The 12,767-nt window shown below is 43.8% G+C and overlaps 1 protein-coding gene across 5 annotated transcripts in view; it reads left to right on the top strand.

Annotated features, from left to right (window-relative positions):
* LOC109002059 (cellulose synthase-like protein G3) overlaps nucleotides 1-12,767 on the top strand; it is a 72,632-nt gene that overhangs the window by 34,534 nt on the left and 25,331 nt on the right. For 2 of the 5 annotated variants that reach the window (XM_035687326.1, XM_035687327.1), the window contains exon 1: nucleotides 792-1,409. The exons of the other annotated variants lie outside the window; for them this stretch is intronic. In XM_035687326.1, the coding sequence (XP_035543219.1) occupies nucleotides 798-1,409 (612 nt within the window). In that variant the 5' untranslated portion in view covers nucleotides 792-797. Of the gene's footprint in view, nucleotides 1-791; nucleotides 1,410-12,767 lie in introns of those variants that run through there. 5 annotated transcript variants of the gene reach the window in all.

Here is a 12,767-nt window from a genome sequence, read left to right as displayed (position 1 = left end):
CCCTCACTACTCACTGCTAAGTAACTATCAAAACCCAAACTATATTTATATTTCTTCATTACTTTAGCTTGTAACCGAGTTTCTAGAAGAAATAAAATGGGATATATAGGATTAATTCTACGAAGTGGGTAACATATAATATAAGGACGTTTAAGGTGGTAGGACAAAATGAGATATATAGGATTAATACCTTTATTTTTCATGTGCATGAGAAAGGGATTTTTAATTAGTTATATATGACGTGCAAGTATTTGTCATTTGAGGATGATTTAGTCTGAGTCAACGTTCTTGATTGGATCGGATTTCCATGCTAGAGCCCCCTACCCCATGCATGCAACTTGTTTACGAAAAGAGTGCTGCTATAGTCCGAGAGTGGTCCCGATAAGATGATTTGGTCTTTTTTATTTTTTATTTTTTTCATTCATTTTTTTATATCTTTAAATATTTTTTAAAAGAATCACAACATTATTAAAAACCCTTCTGAGAAAAGCTATCAACAAGTGTAATTTTTTTTTCAAATATTTTTTTAAATCTTAATTTGCTTTAAAAAAAAACTACAAATTCATTAAAAAAGTTCTAGTAACTATTAAGTAAAATAAAAAAACTACAATCGACAGCTTTCTCGAGACCGAGTCTAGATGAAAATATCATTTCCCATGCTGCTATATCAACACAGTTGTGCAAAAATAAACTTCTTTTTTATAATTGAAAAGAAGATTCCAAATAGGCCTATAAATTAAGCCCCGGTTATCCTTACCTCAATTCTGATCTAGAATTGCTGTACACCTCCGAAAGACATGGATGAGAGCCTAAGTACCTTTCCCGCGCGCGCTACCCCCCTTCATAGGCTTAGACATGCACGTCGCACAGCCTTCAACCGCATGTTTGCGGCAATTTACTTCTGTGCCATCTTAGTACTGCTCTATCGCCATGCACTCAAGCTCATCCACTCCACCACCTTCGCATCCTTCCTCATCTCTCTCTCCTTCCTTGTCTCCGATACCTTCCTTACTTTCTTGTGGCTCACTCGTCAGTGTTGTCTCATGACCATCGTTTATCGTGATGAATATCTTGAAAATCTCCAGAAGGTACTATTCTTAAAAAAATCTTTGGACTTTCCGGCACTGGATGTGTTTATATGCACTACAGATCCGTACAAAGAGCCACCGATGAGGTTGGTGAGCACAGTCTTATCAGTCATGGCTTATGACTATCCGACGGAAAATATTTCGGTCTATGTCTCGGATGATGGGGGATCGCAGGTGACACTCTTTGCTTGCATGGAAGCTGCTAAATTTGCATATCACTGGTTACCATTCTGCAGGAAGAATAATATAATAGAAAGGAGCCCAGAAGCTTATTTTGCAACAAATCACTCTTCATGGTTCTCTGATGCAGAGGAGATTCAGGTAATACTGAGTAATTAAACAATTATTAAATATGATAAATTGTAAATAGATTGTAAGGTCTTGTTTAAATAATGAGTTAGTGCCTTGCGTGAAAAGAGAAAAAAATAAAGAGAGAAAAAAAAAAACTAATGACAATTGTATATCATTTGTCATAAATAATCAGGTCAGCACACGATATTGATGATCTGAAAGTAACCCAATGATTAATTAATCAAGTCGGCCTAAATTGACCATATAATTGTGTTCAATATTAATTTTTAAGAAAAATAATAAATATTTATTATTATAATATTATTTTATTAAAATATCTTCATTTTATATTATATGTATTGTGAAAAGTGTTTTAAAGAGTGTTGTATGTATAATTATTCAATTTTTAATATTTCGATCTTACCGGGTCCACGTGATAGTATAAGCCCAACTTGTGGCTCGTGACAAAAGTAATTGTCAGTACATGTTTGGAATATGTATCAATTGTCAGTAATTGTTTGGAAGGTAGGAAAAATCAATTTATTTTTTATTGTCTTTTATGTTGATTTTAAATTATATTTAATCAGCACACGATATTGATGATCTAAAAGTAACCCAATGATTAATTAATCAAGTCGGCCTAAATTGACCATATAATTGTGTTCAATATTAATTTTTAAGAAAAATAATAAATATTTATTATTATAATATTATTTTATAAAAATATCTTCATTTTATATTATATGTATTGTGAAAAGTGTTTTAAAGAGTGTTGTATGTATAATTATTCAATTTTTAATATTTCGATCTTACCGGGTCCACGTGATAGTATAAGCCCAACTTGTAGCTCGTGACAAAAGTAATTGTCAGTACATGTTTGGAATATGTATCAATTGTCAGTACTTGTTTGGAAGGTAGGAAAAATAAATTTATTTTTTATTATCTTTTATGTTGATTTTAAATTATATTTAATAGATATTACATTAATATTAGCGATACAAATTAATTAGAAATACCTAGAAATGATATATATGGTAAATAAACAAGTAAAACTCTCCAAACTAAGGTTGTCTCCTAAACATTTGAGACCCAAATTAAGGTTCTCATTGATTAGGCCAAGTGCTAGCCAAAAACAAATGGGAAAAGTTGCGAGGAGGTAAAAAAAAAACAAAAGAGTACAAAGATTAGGAAAATGTGTTTGCCCCCATATATGCATGACGAAGAAGAGTGCTCCAAGACGTGATAAATATGGCTGCAAGAGATAATTAAGTACCTATGAACCAATATTGTTGAGATCGAATTTTGTAGCCTGGGCAACTTAACGGTTCTTCCGTGAGACATGCAAGACTCAAGCAGATGAGGGCTTAAAGTGGTATGGAACACCTCCGATACCTAAATCAGGATTATCTCTTGGGGTGTGAATGTAATAGGAGAGTGTTCAGAGAGTTCTACCTGAACCTGAGAAGTGTTTATATACTCAGTCATGGTGGTCCCCGCCCATTGCTAGCAGATCGTCGAATGGTGTATGGGACACTATGTTGGTGGCAGGTTTCCACTCGTAGTCCTCTTCCTTTCATTGATTTTGTACTGGGTTATCTACTGATCGATTTGGGCCCTATGGAGGCCATACCTCACACGACCCAAGCAAGGAGATAAATCCCCTTCCCAGTACCTCGCGAATTCCCATCGCACACGAGCGGTGAGAATTCAAAAGATGCTCATCGTGGTCGGCATCACTTTGCCTATCACCACGGGCTACAACCACGTTGTTGTCACGCATGGGGTGGTGGTTTGCCTCCCACGCAACTACCAATTGGACAATGCCTCCCAGGTTTGCGATCCCTTCATTTTCTGCACTCAGGGCATGTGTGACAGTTTATTTCCATCATTATTGCGTGTAGTATGAATCTCAGGATTCGCTCTTGTCGTTTTGTTTCTAACGGCTCCTGTCACTTCTTGGGTTGGGCACCCCAACCAGCGCGAGTCTCTATTTAAATCTCGTTTCCCCCTCATATTCCACTTCCCTCTGCTTTCTTCTTGAGAGCTAGTCGTCTCTGTGTTCATATTGTCTTCTACTTTGAGCCCCTTCCTTCTTCTTCATTAATCATCATTGACTTCAACCTTTTGCTCATCTCAAATGGCTCCCAAGAGTGTTCCTCGATCTGACCCCAAGAAGAACCATTACGTATGCCCTGAGGGGACTTTTGGTGGTCTTGAAGGCAAGGTGAAATCCGTCATGGGAGAGAAGTCACCGCACTTCAATGGTTGAGTTTGGGAGTCGATAGTCTCTCCTACTGACTTTTGTACACTACGGGGAGCATTCAGCGTTACCGACTCAGTCGTCTTGGATGTTCCGATGCTAGCCTGGTGAAGAAGGTGGCCCTTTTTCCTATAATGTTCACAAATAGGCTTCAATTACCATTATGTCACCCCATTCGCGATGTCTTGGACCTCCTTGGCTTGGCGCCCACTCAGTTCCACCTAAATGCATGGCAGCTCTTGGTCGCGAGCTCTGTGATCTTCCACCTGGTGTTGAACCCCGAGACCGAGGAGTATCCCGATTTGACCGCTGGGGAATTCCCTTCCGTGTACAGGGTGCTGCACCTTGATGGGTCATCTTTGCAGTTTCAAGGCTCGTGGTTGAAAGCGAATCGCCGGCCTGGAGAAGCAATTTTTTCACATCAAGGATTCAACCAAGCAGTTCTTTTCTTTGTGAGGCTCGGGCTGGGAATATACTGAGTAGGATATCCACCCGATTTGAGCTGCTTGGGGAGCCATGCCGGATGACAAGTCCATCTCCATTTTTCTATCCTATCAAGGGCAGGCCAGGTTGGAGGCCGTCCTATCTTGGGTCAAGGCCCATCCCAACGACTTGATATCAGACACCATGCTGACCGACTCTAACATCTATAGCCAACTTTCCACTCGGACCGTTCCTATTTCCTGGGTCAGCGCTTCTTGAAAGAGCCCTCCGCTTCCTGGGATGGATTTCTTCGAGGCCTTTCTTAAGCCTGTCCCGAGGGGGGTTTCAACGATGGTGGTACCCTTCGAGGATGTCATCAAAGTGTCACAGAGTGTTCCCATCGAGTTCTTGGTTGACGTTTATGTTGTCGTCTCTTTTGTCATGGCAAGCGCGAGTCCTAACCGTAATGAAGATAGCTCGGACATCCCCTTGTCGTCGATCTCAGCAAAGACCAAATCTCCATTACTTCACCCCCTTTCGGCTAGACCTCTGAGCTCAAGGTCGCCTCATTCTTCACCTTCGATGAGCCCACATTCAAGGCACCTCTCGACCAAGGGCAAGAGGTGCCCAACCTAAAGGAGGGAGAAAACGTCGTGCCTTAGCAAGAGATGGTATGAGAGTCTCCTGGCTCATAGGACTCACCTATGCGACCCAAGGACGAGGGGATTGAGCCTAGGACGTCAGAGCGTCGCTTGGAGGAGACAACAATCTCTAAGGTCAGGGACCAGGAAAGGGAAGTTGCTAGGATGTCCCTTTGAGGGCATTCAAGAAGACAATAGAGCCCAGGCCTGCCTTAGGCAGAGGGGAAGTGACTGTAAGGGGTTTCAAAGGTGCCGGCCCTTCACGGGCATCCACCCTGTGGCCGTCTGACCCTTCCTAGAAGTTGGGTGGAGTCAGCCCGTCTGTGACCTCTGAAGGGAGCCATCCTGAGAGGACAGGCCCAGGTTTTGATGCAATGAGGACTGAGGCCGTTGGATGTGAGGCCAAAAAGTTAAAGGGACTATTTTTGCAAGTATTCACAGGACTAAGTCTGGCTTTCCTAATTGGTTTTTCCTTTACCTTTGTCCTTAACCTTGTGTGTGTTCCAAGGGGCAGACAATTTGGCTGGCATGATTGTGGAGGAGAGGGGGGAGCTCGAAAAGGAGGTTCAGGTGCTTCGGTCCCTTATCCTCCTTGCTTGCCTGGAGGTTTACAAGGCGAAGCAGGAGGTGGAGGAGGCATCCCGTGAGAGAGACGTCGTGGTGTGAAATGTAACTGAGCTGGAGACCAACTGCGAGTGGCGCAAGCGCAAGTTGGAGAAGACCCATCAAGGGGTAGCCTTTCTCAAGGGTAACTTGACCAAGGTGTAGGAGGAGGTGGGACGTCTCTACCTGGTAGCCCGGCTTTGGGAAGAGGAGATGGACTGGTTCAAAAACAAGCTAGGTAAATGCGAGAGAGAGTTGAGAGAGTAGCACGAAGGTCGGCAAATCAATGGACTTTTGTTCGACGGGTCGTGTGGGCAAGTCCTAGGACTTGTGCCTGACCTTACTTCACGGCGAGTCAAGAGACTTGACTGTAGCACGAAGGTCGGCAAGTCAAGAGACTTATGTCTGTTGGGCCGTCTGGGCAAGTCCTGGGACTTGTGCTCTGCCTAACTTTGTGGCAAGCCAAGTGACTCGACTTATAGCACGAAGGTAGGCAAGTCAAGGGACTTGTGTCCGATGGGCCATATGGGCAAGTCCTGGGACTTTTGCCCGGCCTTACTTCGCGACAAGTCAAGGGACTCAGCTTGTAGCATGAAAGTCGGCAAGTCAAGGGACATGTCCGACGGGCTATCTGGGCAAGTCTTGAGACCTGTGCCAAGCCAGACTTCATGGCGAGTCAAAGGAATCGGCTTGTAGCATGAAGGTCGGCTTGTCTTCAGGTGCTCAGCATTCCACTGGTGGGGGAGTTCATTTCCTTTGTCGTCTTTCAATCGGTATGACGCCGGCCTATTGCTAGCTGTTAGTACGTAAGGTCCCTCCCAGCATGGTCTCAACTTCCCTTCTTTATGCGTTGTGACTTTGGTTTCCTTTAACACCAAATCACCCTTCTTGAAGGATTTGGGTCTGACACACCTGTTGAAGTACTGCTCAACTTTCCTCTTGTTGCTCATCGTCTGCATCTTTGCCTCCCATCTTTTATCTTCTAGTAGGTCCAAATGTTGGCGCCTGGGTCAAAATGTTACACTCAGTAGGATGGCATCCCCACTTCCACTGGTGTCACTGCCTCACTGTCGTAGGTTAAAACGAAAGGCATCTCTCTTGTTGGAGTTCCGACGGTCGTTCGGTATGCCCTCATGACCTCTGGCAGTTCCTCAGCCCATCTTCATTTTTTATTTATTAGCTTTTTCTTCAAGATTCCCATTATGGTTTTATTGGTCGCCTTAACTTGTCCGTTAGATTGTGTGTGGCCCGGGGAAGAGTACTTGAACTTGACCTCAAGTACCACGCACCACTCTCGATAATGGGAGAGGTCGAACTGTCGGTCGTTGTCTGCTATAATGTTTTGAGGGATGCCAAAGTGGCAGACCACGGATTTCCATAGGAACCTTGTAATAGCGGCTGCGGTGATAGTTGCTAGAGCTTGTGCTTCTACCCATTTGGTAAAGTAGTCAACTACGACGACTACTAACCTTACTCCCCCTTTGCCCAGAGAAAGTGGTTCGTCTAGATTCAACCCCCACTGTGCAAATGGCCCCAGGAACATGATTGACGTCAACACCTCTTCCAAGCACTATGGGATCGGTGCGTTTACCTAGCACTTTAGCATCTTCTTACGAACTCTTTACTGCAGCTGCTAGTACCCTACCCTCATTACTTTTACGGCTAGCGTTCTGCCCCCCAAGTTGTTGCCGCAGACTCTTTCATGTATCTCGCTCAGTATATACAGGACCTCAACCTGTGAGACACATCTCAGGAGCGGTTCGGAGAAACCCTTTTTTTACAGGACCCCCTTTATTACTGCAAAGCATGTTCTTCTATTTCTGACCTTCCAAGCTTCTTTCCAATCACTCAACAACTCGTTGGTGTTAAGGTAGTTCACCACATCTGATGCCCATTCTTGGACCAATGATCGAGATCTCGATCCCTATGGTTAGGAACTCCACTGTCTGAGTTACCGTATTTTTTGGTAGGCGCAGATCTTCTTATCCTAAATCCATTCGCGCTAGCTTGTCTGCCTCCTGGTTCTCCCCTCTCAGTATCTATGGGATGTGGAAGTAGCGAAAGAAGTCGCGCTCCTCTCCTTCTTACTGAACATATTCTTTTAGTTTTTTGCCTTTGGTGGCGAGCTTTCCCCATACCTGGCTAACAACTACTTGGGAGTCTGTCCTGACTTTCACTTCCATTGTTCCCAAAGCTCTGGCTGTCGCTAGCTCGGCTAGCAGTGCTTCATACTCGACTTCATTGTTGTTCGTCTTAAAGGCAAGCTTAATCGTGTAGTTGTGTTATTTGTCGGCTCCCGTGACGATCTACACTCCAACACCCCCGCTAGCCTGTCAGGATGAGCCATCGACGTAGACCTATCAAGGCTCTTCTACAAGTGTTATTGGCACTTCTTTGGGAAAGCTGGTGAACTCAACCACAAAGTCTGCCAGCACCTACCCCTTTATAGCAGTGCGAGGGGAATACTCCATGTCGAACTCGCTCAATTCAACGGCCCAGTTCAGCAGACAGTCCGAGGTGTCCGGTCTCTACATGACTTTTTTTAAGGGAGTGTTTGTGAGAACTTTCACGGGGTGAGCTTGGAAGTAAGGCCTCAACCACCTGACAGCAATCACCAAGGCGAAAGCCATCAACTCCATTAACGGGTATCTTGCCTCTTCTGAACACGCGACTTATATAGTAAACAGGATGTTATTTGCCCTCTCTTTCTCTAACCAAGATTGCCAACACAACATGTGGCAACACTGATAGGTATGCCAGCAAATCTTCTCCCGGTTCTGCCTGGTAAATGAGCGGCATATAAGTCAGGTACTCTTTTAACTTCTTGAATGCTTGGTTGCATTCGTCATTCCAGTCCTACACTTTCCTTGGCAACTTGAAGAACGACAAGCATTTATCGTTGAGCAGGAAATGAGAGTGGCCACTCACCTGGCCAACTTTTGCACCTCGCTGTTGTTCATTGAGAAGCCATGTTCATTATCACTGCAACCTTTTCCAGGTTCGCTTCAATTCCCTGCTCCGATACACTGAAGCCAAGGAACTTTTCTAAATCCATTCTGAATGCTCATTTTAGCGGGTTGAGTTTCATTTTATATCGTCGAAGGACCGCAAAGTCTTCTCGTACATCGTGTAGTTGTTCATGGGTTCTTTGCTCTTGATTAGCATGTCATCCATGTACACTTCCATGTTGTGGCCTATTTGGTTTTTGAACATTCGATTAACCAATAGTTGGTAAGTCACTCCCACATTCTTCAGGCCAAAGGGCATGGCCCGGTAACAATAAATCCCTTAGTCGATGATGAACGTAGTTTTTCTTCATAGTCCTGGTTCATTCGAATCTGGTTGTACCCCAAGTAGGCATCCATAAAGCTAAGTAGATGATGACCTACGATGGAATTGACAATTAAATCAATGCAAGGTAGCAGGAAGCTATCCTTTGGGCAAGCCTTGTTTAGGTCAGTGAAGTCGATGTACATTCTCCACTTCCCATTTGATTTCTTCACCAACACGATGTTGGACACCCACTGGGGTTGTGGGCCTCCCAAATAAACCCCGCCGTTAGGAGGTGATCAACTTCCTCAGTTATGGTAGTATACTTGTCAGCACTGAAGCTCCTCCGCTTCTATTGGACCTTCTTGGCCTTAGGGTCTACACATAGTCGGTGCTTGATGATCGCACTATCAATCTCGGGCAACTAGAAGCTGCTTCATGGACTGTCTCACCTCGGGACTCATCATGATCTTGATTCGCACTGTGTTTCTCGGTTTCGAGGGATCCATAGGAATTAACTCTAGGGGCTCATTCGACTCAGCCTGCTGAAGGATCTGTTCATCTTGGACCTTTTCATCCTAGTCGTTTAGGTTAGGTGGCGGTGGAGCCCCCACGACACCAACCCATTCGCCAAGCGTTCGCACCTCCTGTCCCCCACCTCTTAGCTCCTGTGCGTAACACTCCCGAGCAAATAGCTACTTGCCATTAACTTTGTCAACTTCTGACTGGGTGGGGAACTTGATCTTGAGGTGGTAAGTCAATATGATAGCCCTCAGGCTATTCAGCGTCGGTCACCCCAGTATTGCATTGTCAGTCTTGTGTTACGAGCAGTACCGTTGGCCCCTCTGGCCTTATTGGGCAATTTCTTGCAGGATAGTTTCCCGCCATGTGCCTGGGCCGACTTATTGCCTTCTTGCCTAACGTCCTGTGAATCTTTCCTGACTATTTCACAGGCCTTCCTTTTTGCCAACCTGCTGGCCTTCTTATCGACTTGCTCTAGCTCAATTTTCTGGGGAGACGTCAGGTCCCGCAGGATGTCATTCGCGTTGATGAAGCTCTCTACATGGTCCATGAACTCAGCGTCATGGGGGTCTGTCGCCAGCGTCATGGGGGTTTGTCGTGCCAACTCCTGCATGAACAGGTTCCTCGACTAGACTCCTCCCTGCAGGGCGACCATGGTGATTTTCTCATCTTGGTCGTCCTTCCGACTCTTGTTGTCGTGTTGCTTGACAATTTAGAGGTACGATGCCGGCCTTCTCCTCTTCCTGCTTGCCATAATTTGTGTCAGGAACAGGCAAGCTAACTCTTCAAATTCGTCGACAGATCCTAGCAGTAGCGACCTGAACCACCCCCTCACCGCGCCTTTCAACATCATGGTAAAAGCCCGACATGCAATCTCGCCCGAGAACCCATGAAGGTTCATGTGGGACTTAAAAGTCTCCTGGCGTTCGAGGGGGTCCTTAGACCCATCGCACATCTCCATCAGAGGAACCTTGAACTTGGGTGGGAGCGATGGCGCCATGACTTTCGCGTTGTACGGTAAGTTGGTGATAGTGAGCAGTTGATTCACAAAGGATGATGTGCCCATCTTCTTGGCCATTTCCGTATATTTATCCATGAGTTCTCGTAACTCATAGTGCATCTGTCTTATTTCCACTTTTGACGCGTCAACCTCTGCAGCGCTTAGTGACTCGGAATGTTCATTCGGGCTTGCCCTACATCTTCCATAAACTAATCATTTGCCCTTCGCAAGACTTTATTTTACAATCAGAAGCTTTTTACCTCCATGGCCAGCTTCTTTATCATGTTCTTCATCTCGACCATCCTTGCCTCCATATTTCTAGACGATTCTTCCTATCCGTGTGTGATTTGTGAATGCGTTGTTGCCGGCATACAAATGTCACGCTAATCCGCAGATCCCATAGACGGCGCCATTGTTGATGTGGTGTTTCGCAGGGGTGAAAACTGACTATTTCGGTTCAGTTTCGGTCCAAAACTGAAATCGAACTGGCATCTTATATACATGTTTAAAATCGGCCAAATTCGACCAGTAAAGAGGGCGAAAATCGGCGATGTCGGTTTTGGTGTGATCCCAGTTTGTCGTCAGTGTCCCTTCAGTGTCGCAATGAGATAGAAAACTCAGAAAGAGAGAGAGAACGGTGTTTCGTTAGCATCGGTGTCGTGATGAATGTGAGAGAGAGAGAGAGAGGGGAGGTGTGATGAGAGAGAGATGCATGGCAGGCGGTAGAGAGAGTGAGATGTGCCACTACATGAGAGAGGATAGAGAGAGAGAGAATGAGAATCAGGAGAAAAAGAAGAAGGGAAGGGGGTATTAAACCCTAAATTGAAACGACGTCGTTTGGTGTATTAAACCAAACAGCATCGTTTCATTCTAATTGTTTTTCTAAACGATAAGTATAAAACGACGTCATTTCACTTAAACGACACAATTTTACCTAATTTATATATATATATATATATATATATTATCAGCCTATTCGGCAGTTTGAACCTAGTTCAAACCGAGACCTAACCGGCCTACGTCGGTTTCATCCATTTCCTACCGACGGCCGGCCAATTAGTTCTCTACCGATTTCGGTCAACTCCAAACTCCGGCAATTGGTTCACGTCGACGACAGCCAATTCCATCTGTTTCTAGGCAACTTAGCGATTCTTCCGCGAGACCAGCAAGACCCAAGGAGATGAGGGCTCGGAGTGGTGTAGGACACCTTCGATGCCTAAGTCAGGATTATCTCTTGGGGTGTGAATGTACAAGGAGAGTGTTCAAAGAGTTCTACCTGAACCCCGAACGTATTCATATACCCGGTCTTGGTGGTCCCTACCCTCTGCTACAAGATCATGGAAGAGTGTACGGGACATTGTGCTAGTGGCAGGCCCCTATCATGTCAATCGTCGCCCTGCCACGTTGTGCGTGGGTCACTAGTATGTCCCCTACGACAGGTGAGGGGTGGGAGGTGCGCGCATTACATTGTCCAAGGTGGTGAGTGGACGTCTAGCTCTGTCGTTGCATGTTGGGTTCCCAAACCATTTAATGCGGCTTGCCCGCTTGTCCGACGATTTGGGTTGTGGTCTGAGCAGGTGATGTGACTAGCACTGCATCTAGAGCGCCTCCACGGGCCCAGCCCTGTCCTCTTCCCTTCATTGGTTTTGTATTAAGCTATCTACTGGCCAATTTGAGCCCTGAGGGGGGCCAAACCCCACACGACCCAAGTAGGGAGAAAAATCCCCTTCTCCACATTTTTAGTTTGTCTTTTTTATGGGAAGCTTATTTGGATTTTTCCAATCATAAGTTTAGCGAGAAAAATTAAAGAGTAAGTTTCTACGTTTGGATGTTGAACTGAGTTGAGTTGAGTTGAGTTGAGATATTAAAATATTGTTATAATATTATTTTTTATTGTTATTATTATTATGAAATTTGAAAAAGTTGAATTGTTTATTATATTTTATGTTGAGATTTAAAAAAATTGTAATGATAAGTTGAGATGAATTTAAGTTCCAAATGAAGATATCTGGCCACGTCTATTAATGTCATCTACCATGTTTTGCATATTATCTCATTGTCGATTTGTTTATTTACTTATTAGAACTCCTCTTGTTCTCAACGTACGATATTACAGAAAATGTACGAAAGCATGAAAGAAAGGGTAGAGCAAGACCAAGAAAAAGGTGTTTGCTTTGCCCCATACATGCATGACGACGAAGCGTGCTCCAAGACATGATAAATATGGCCGACAGAGATAATTAAGTACCTATGGACCAAAATAATTGTCGTTTCTATTTTTTGGACGTTTCCAATCATTAGTTCAGAATGAAAAATTAAAGAGTAATTTTTTGGGGACAAAGTTAATGTTAATCTTGCCACGTCTATTAATGTCATCTTCCATGTTTCGCATATTATATGATTAATTATATTACATTTAGAACTATATAATATATATATATTGTTAAATCAACATACTATATAAATGGGCCCATTAATCCCACTTAATGTGTAATAGGAAATACTTGAGTAGTGTTATTTGAAAACTTTTATACCATACATCATCCACATGACATAATTTGATTTGTAATATTCAAAATTTTAAATTTATATTCTAAATAAATTATACCACTTGAATGGTGTATGGTGTAAAAATTTTCAAATAAATTTATTATTTAGACATTAATCAA

This window comes from Juglans regia, chromosome 2, assembly GCF_001411555.2.
Source record: "Juglans regia cultivar Chandler chromosome 2, Walnut 2.0, whole genome shotgun sequence".
In the NCBI taxonomy this organism is placed as follows: domain Eukaryota; kingdom Viridiplantae; phylum Streptophyta; class Magnoliopsida; order Fagales; family Juglandaceae; genus Juglans; species Juglans regia.
This window is presented reverse-complemented; position numbering and strand designations above follow the sequence as displayed.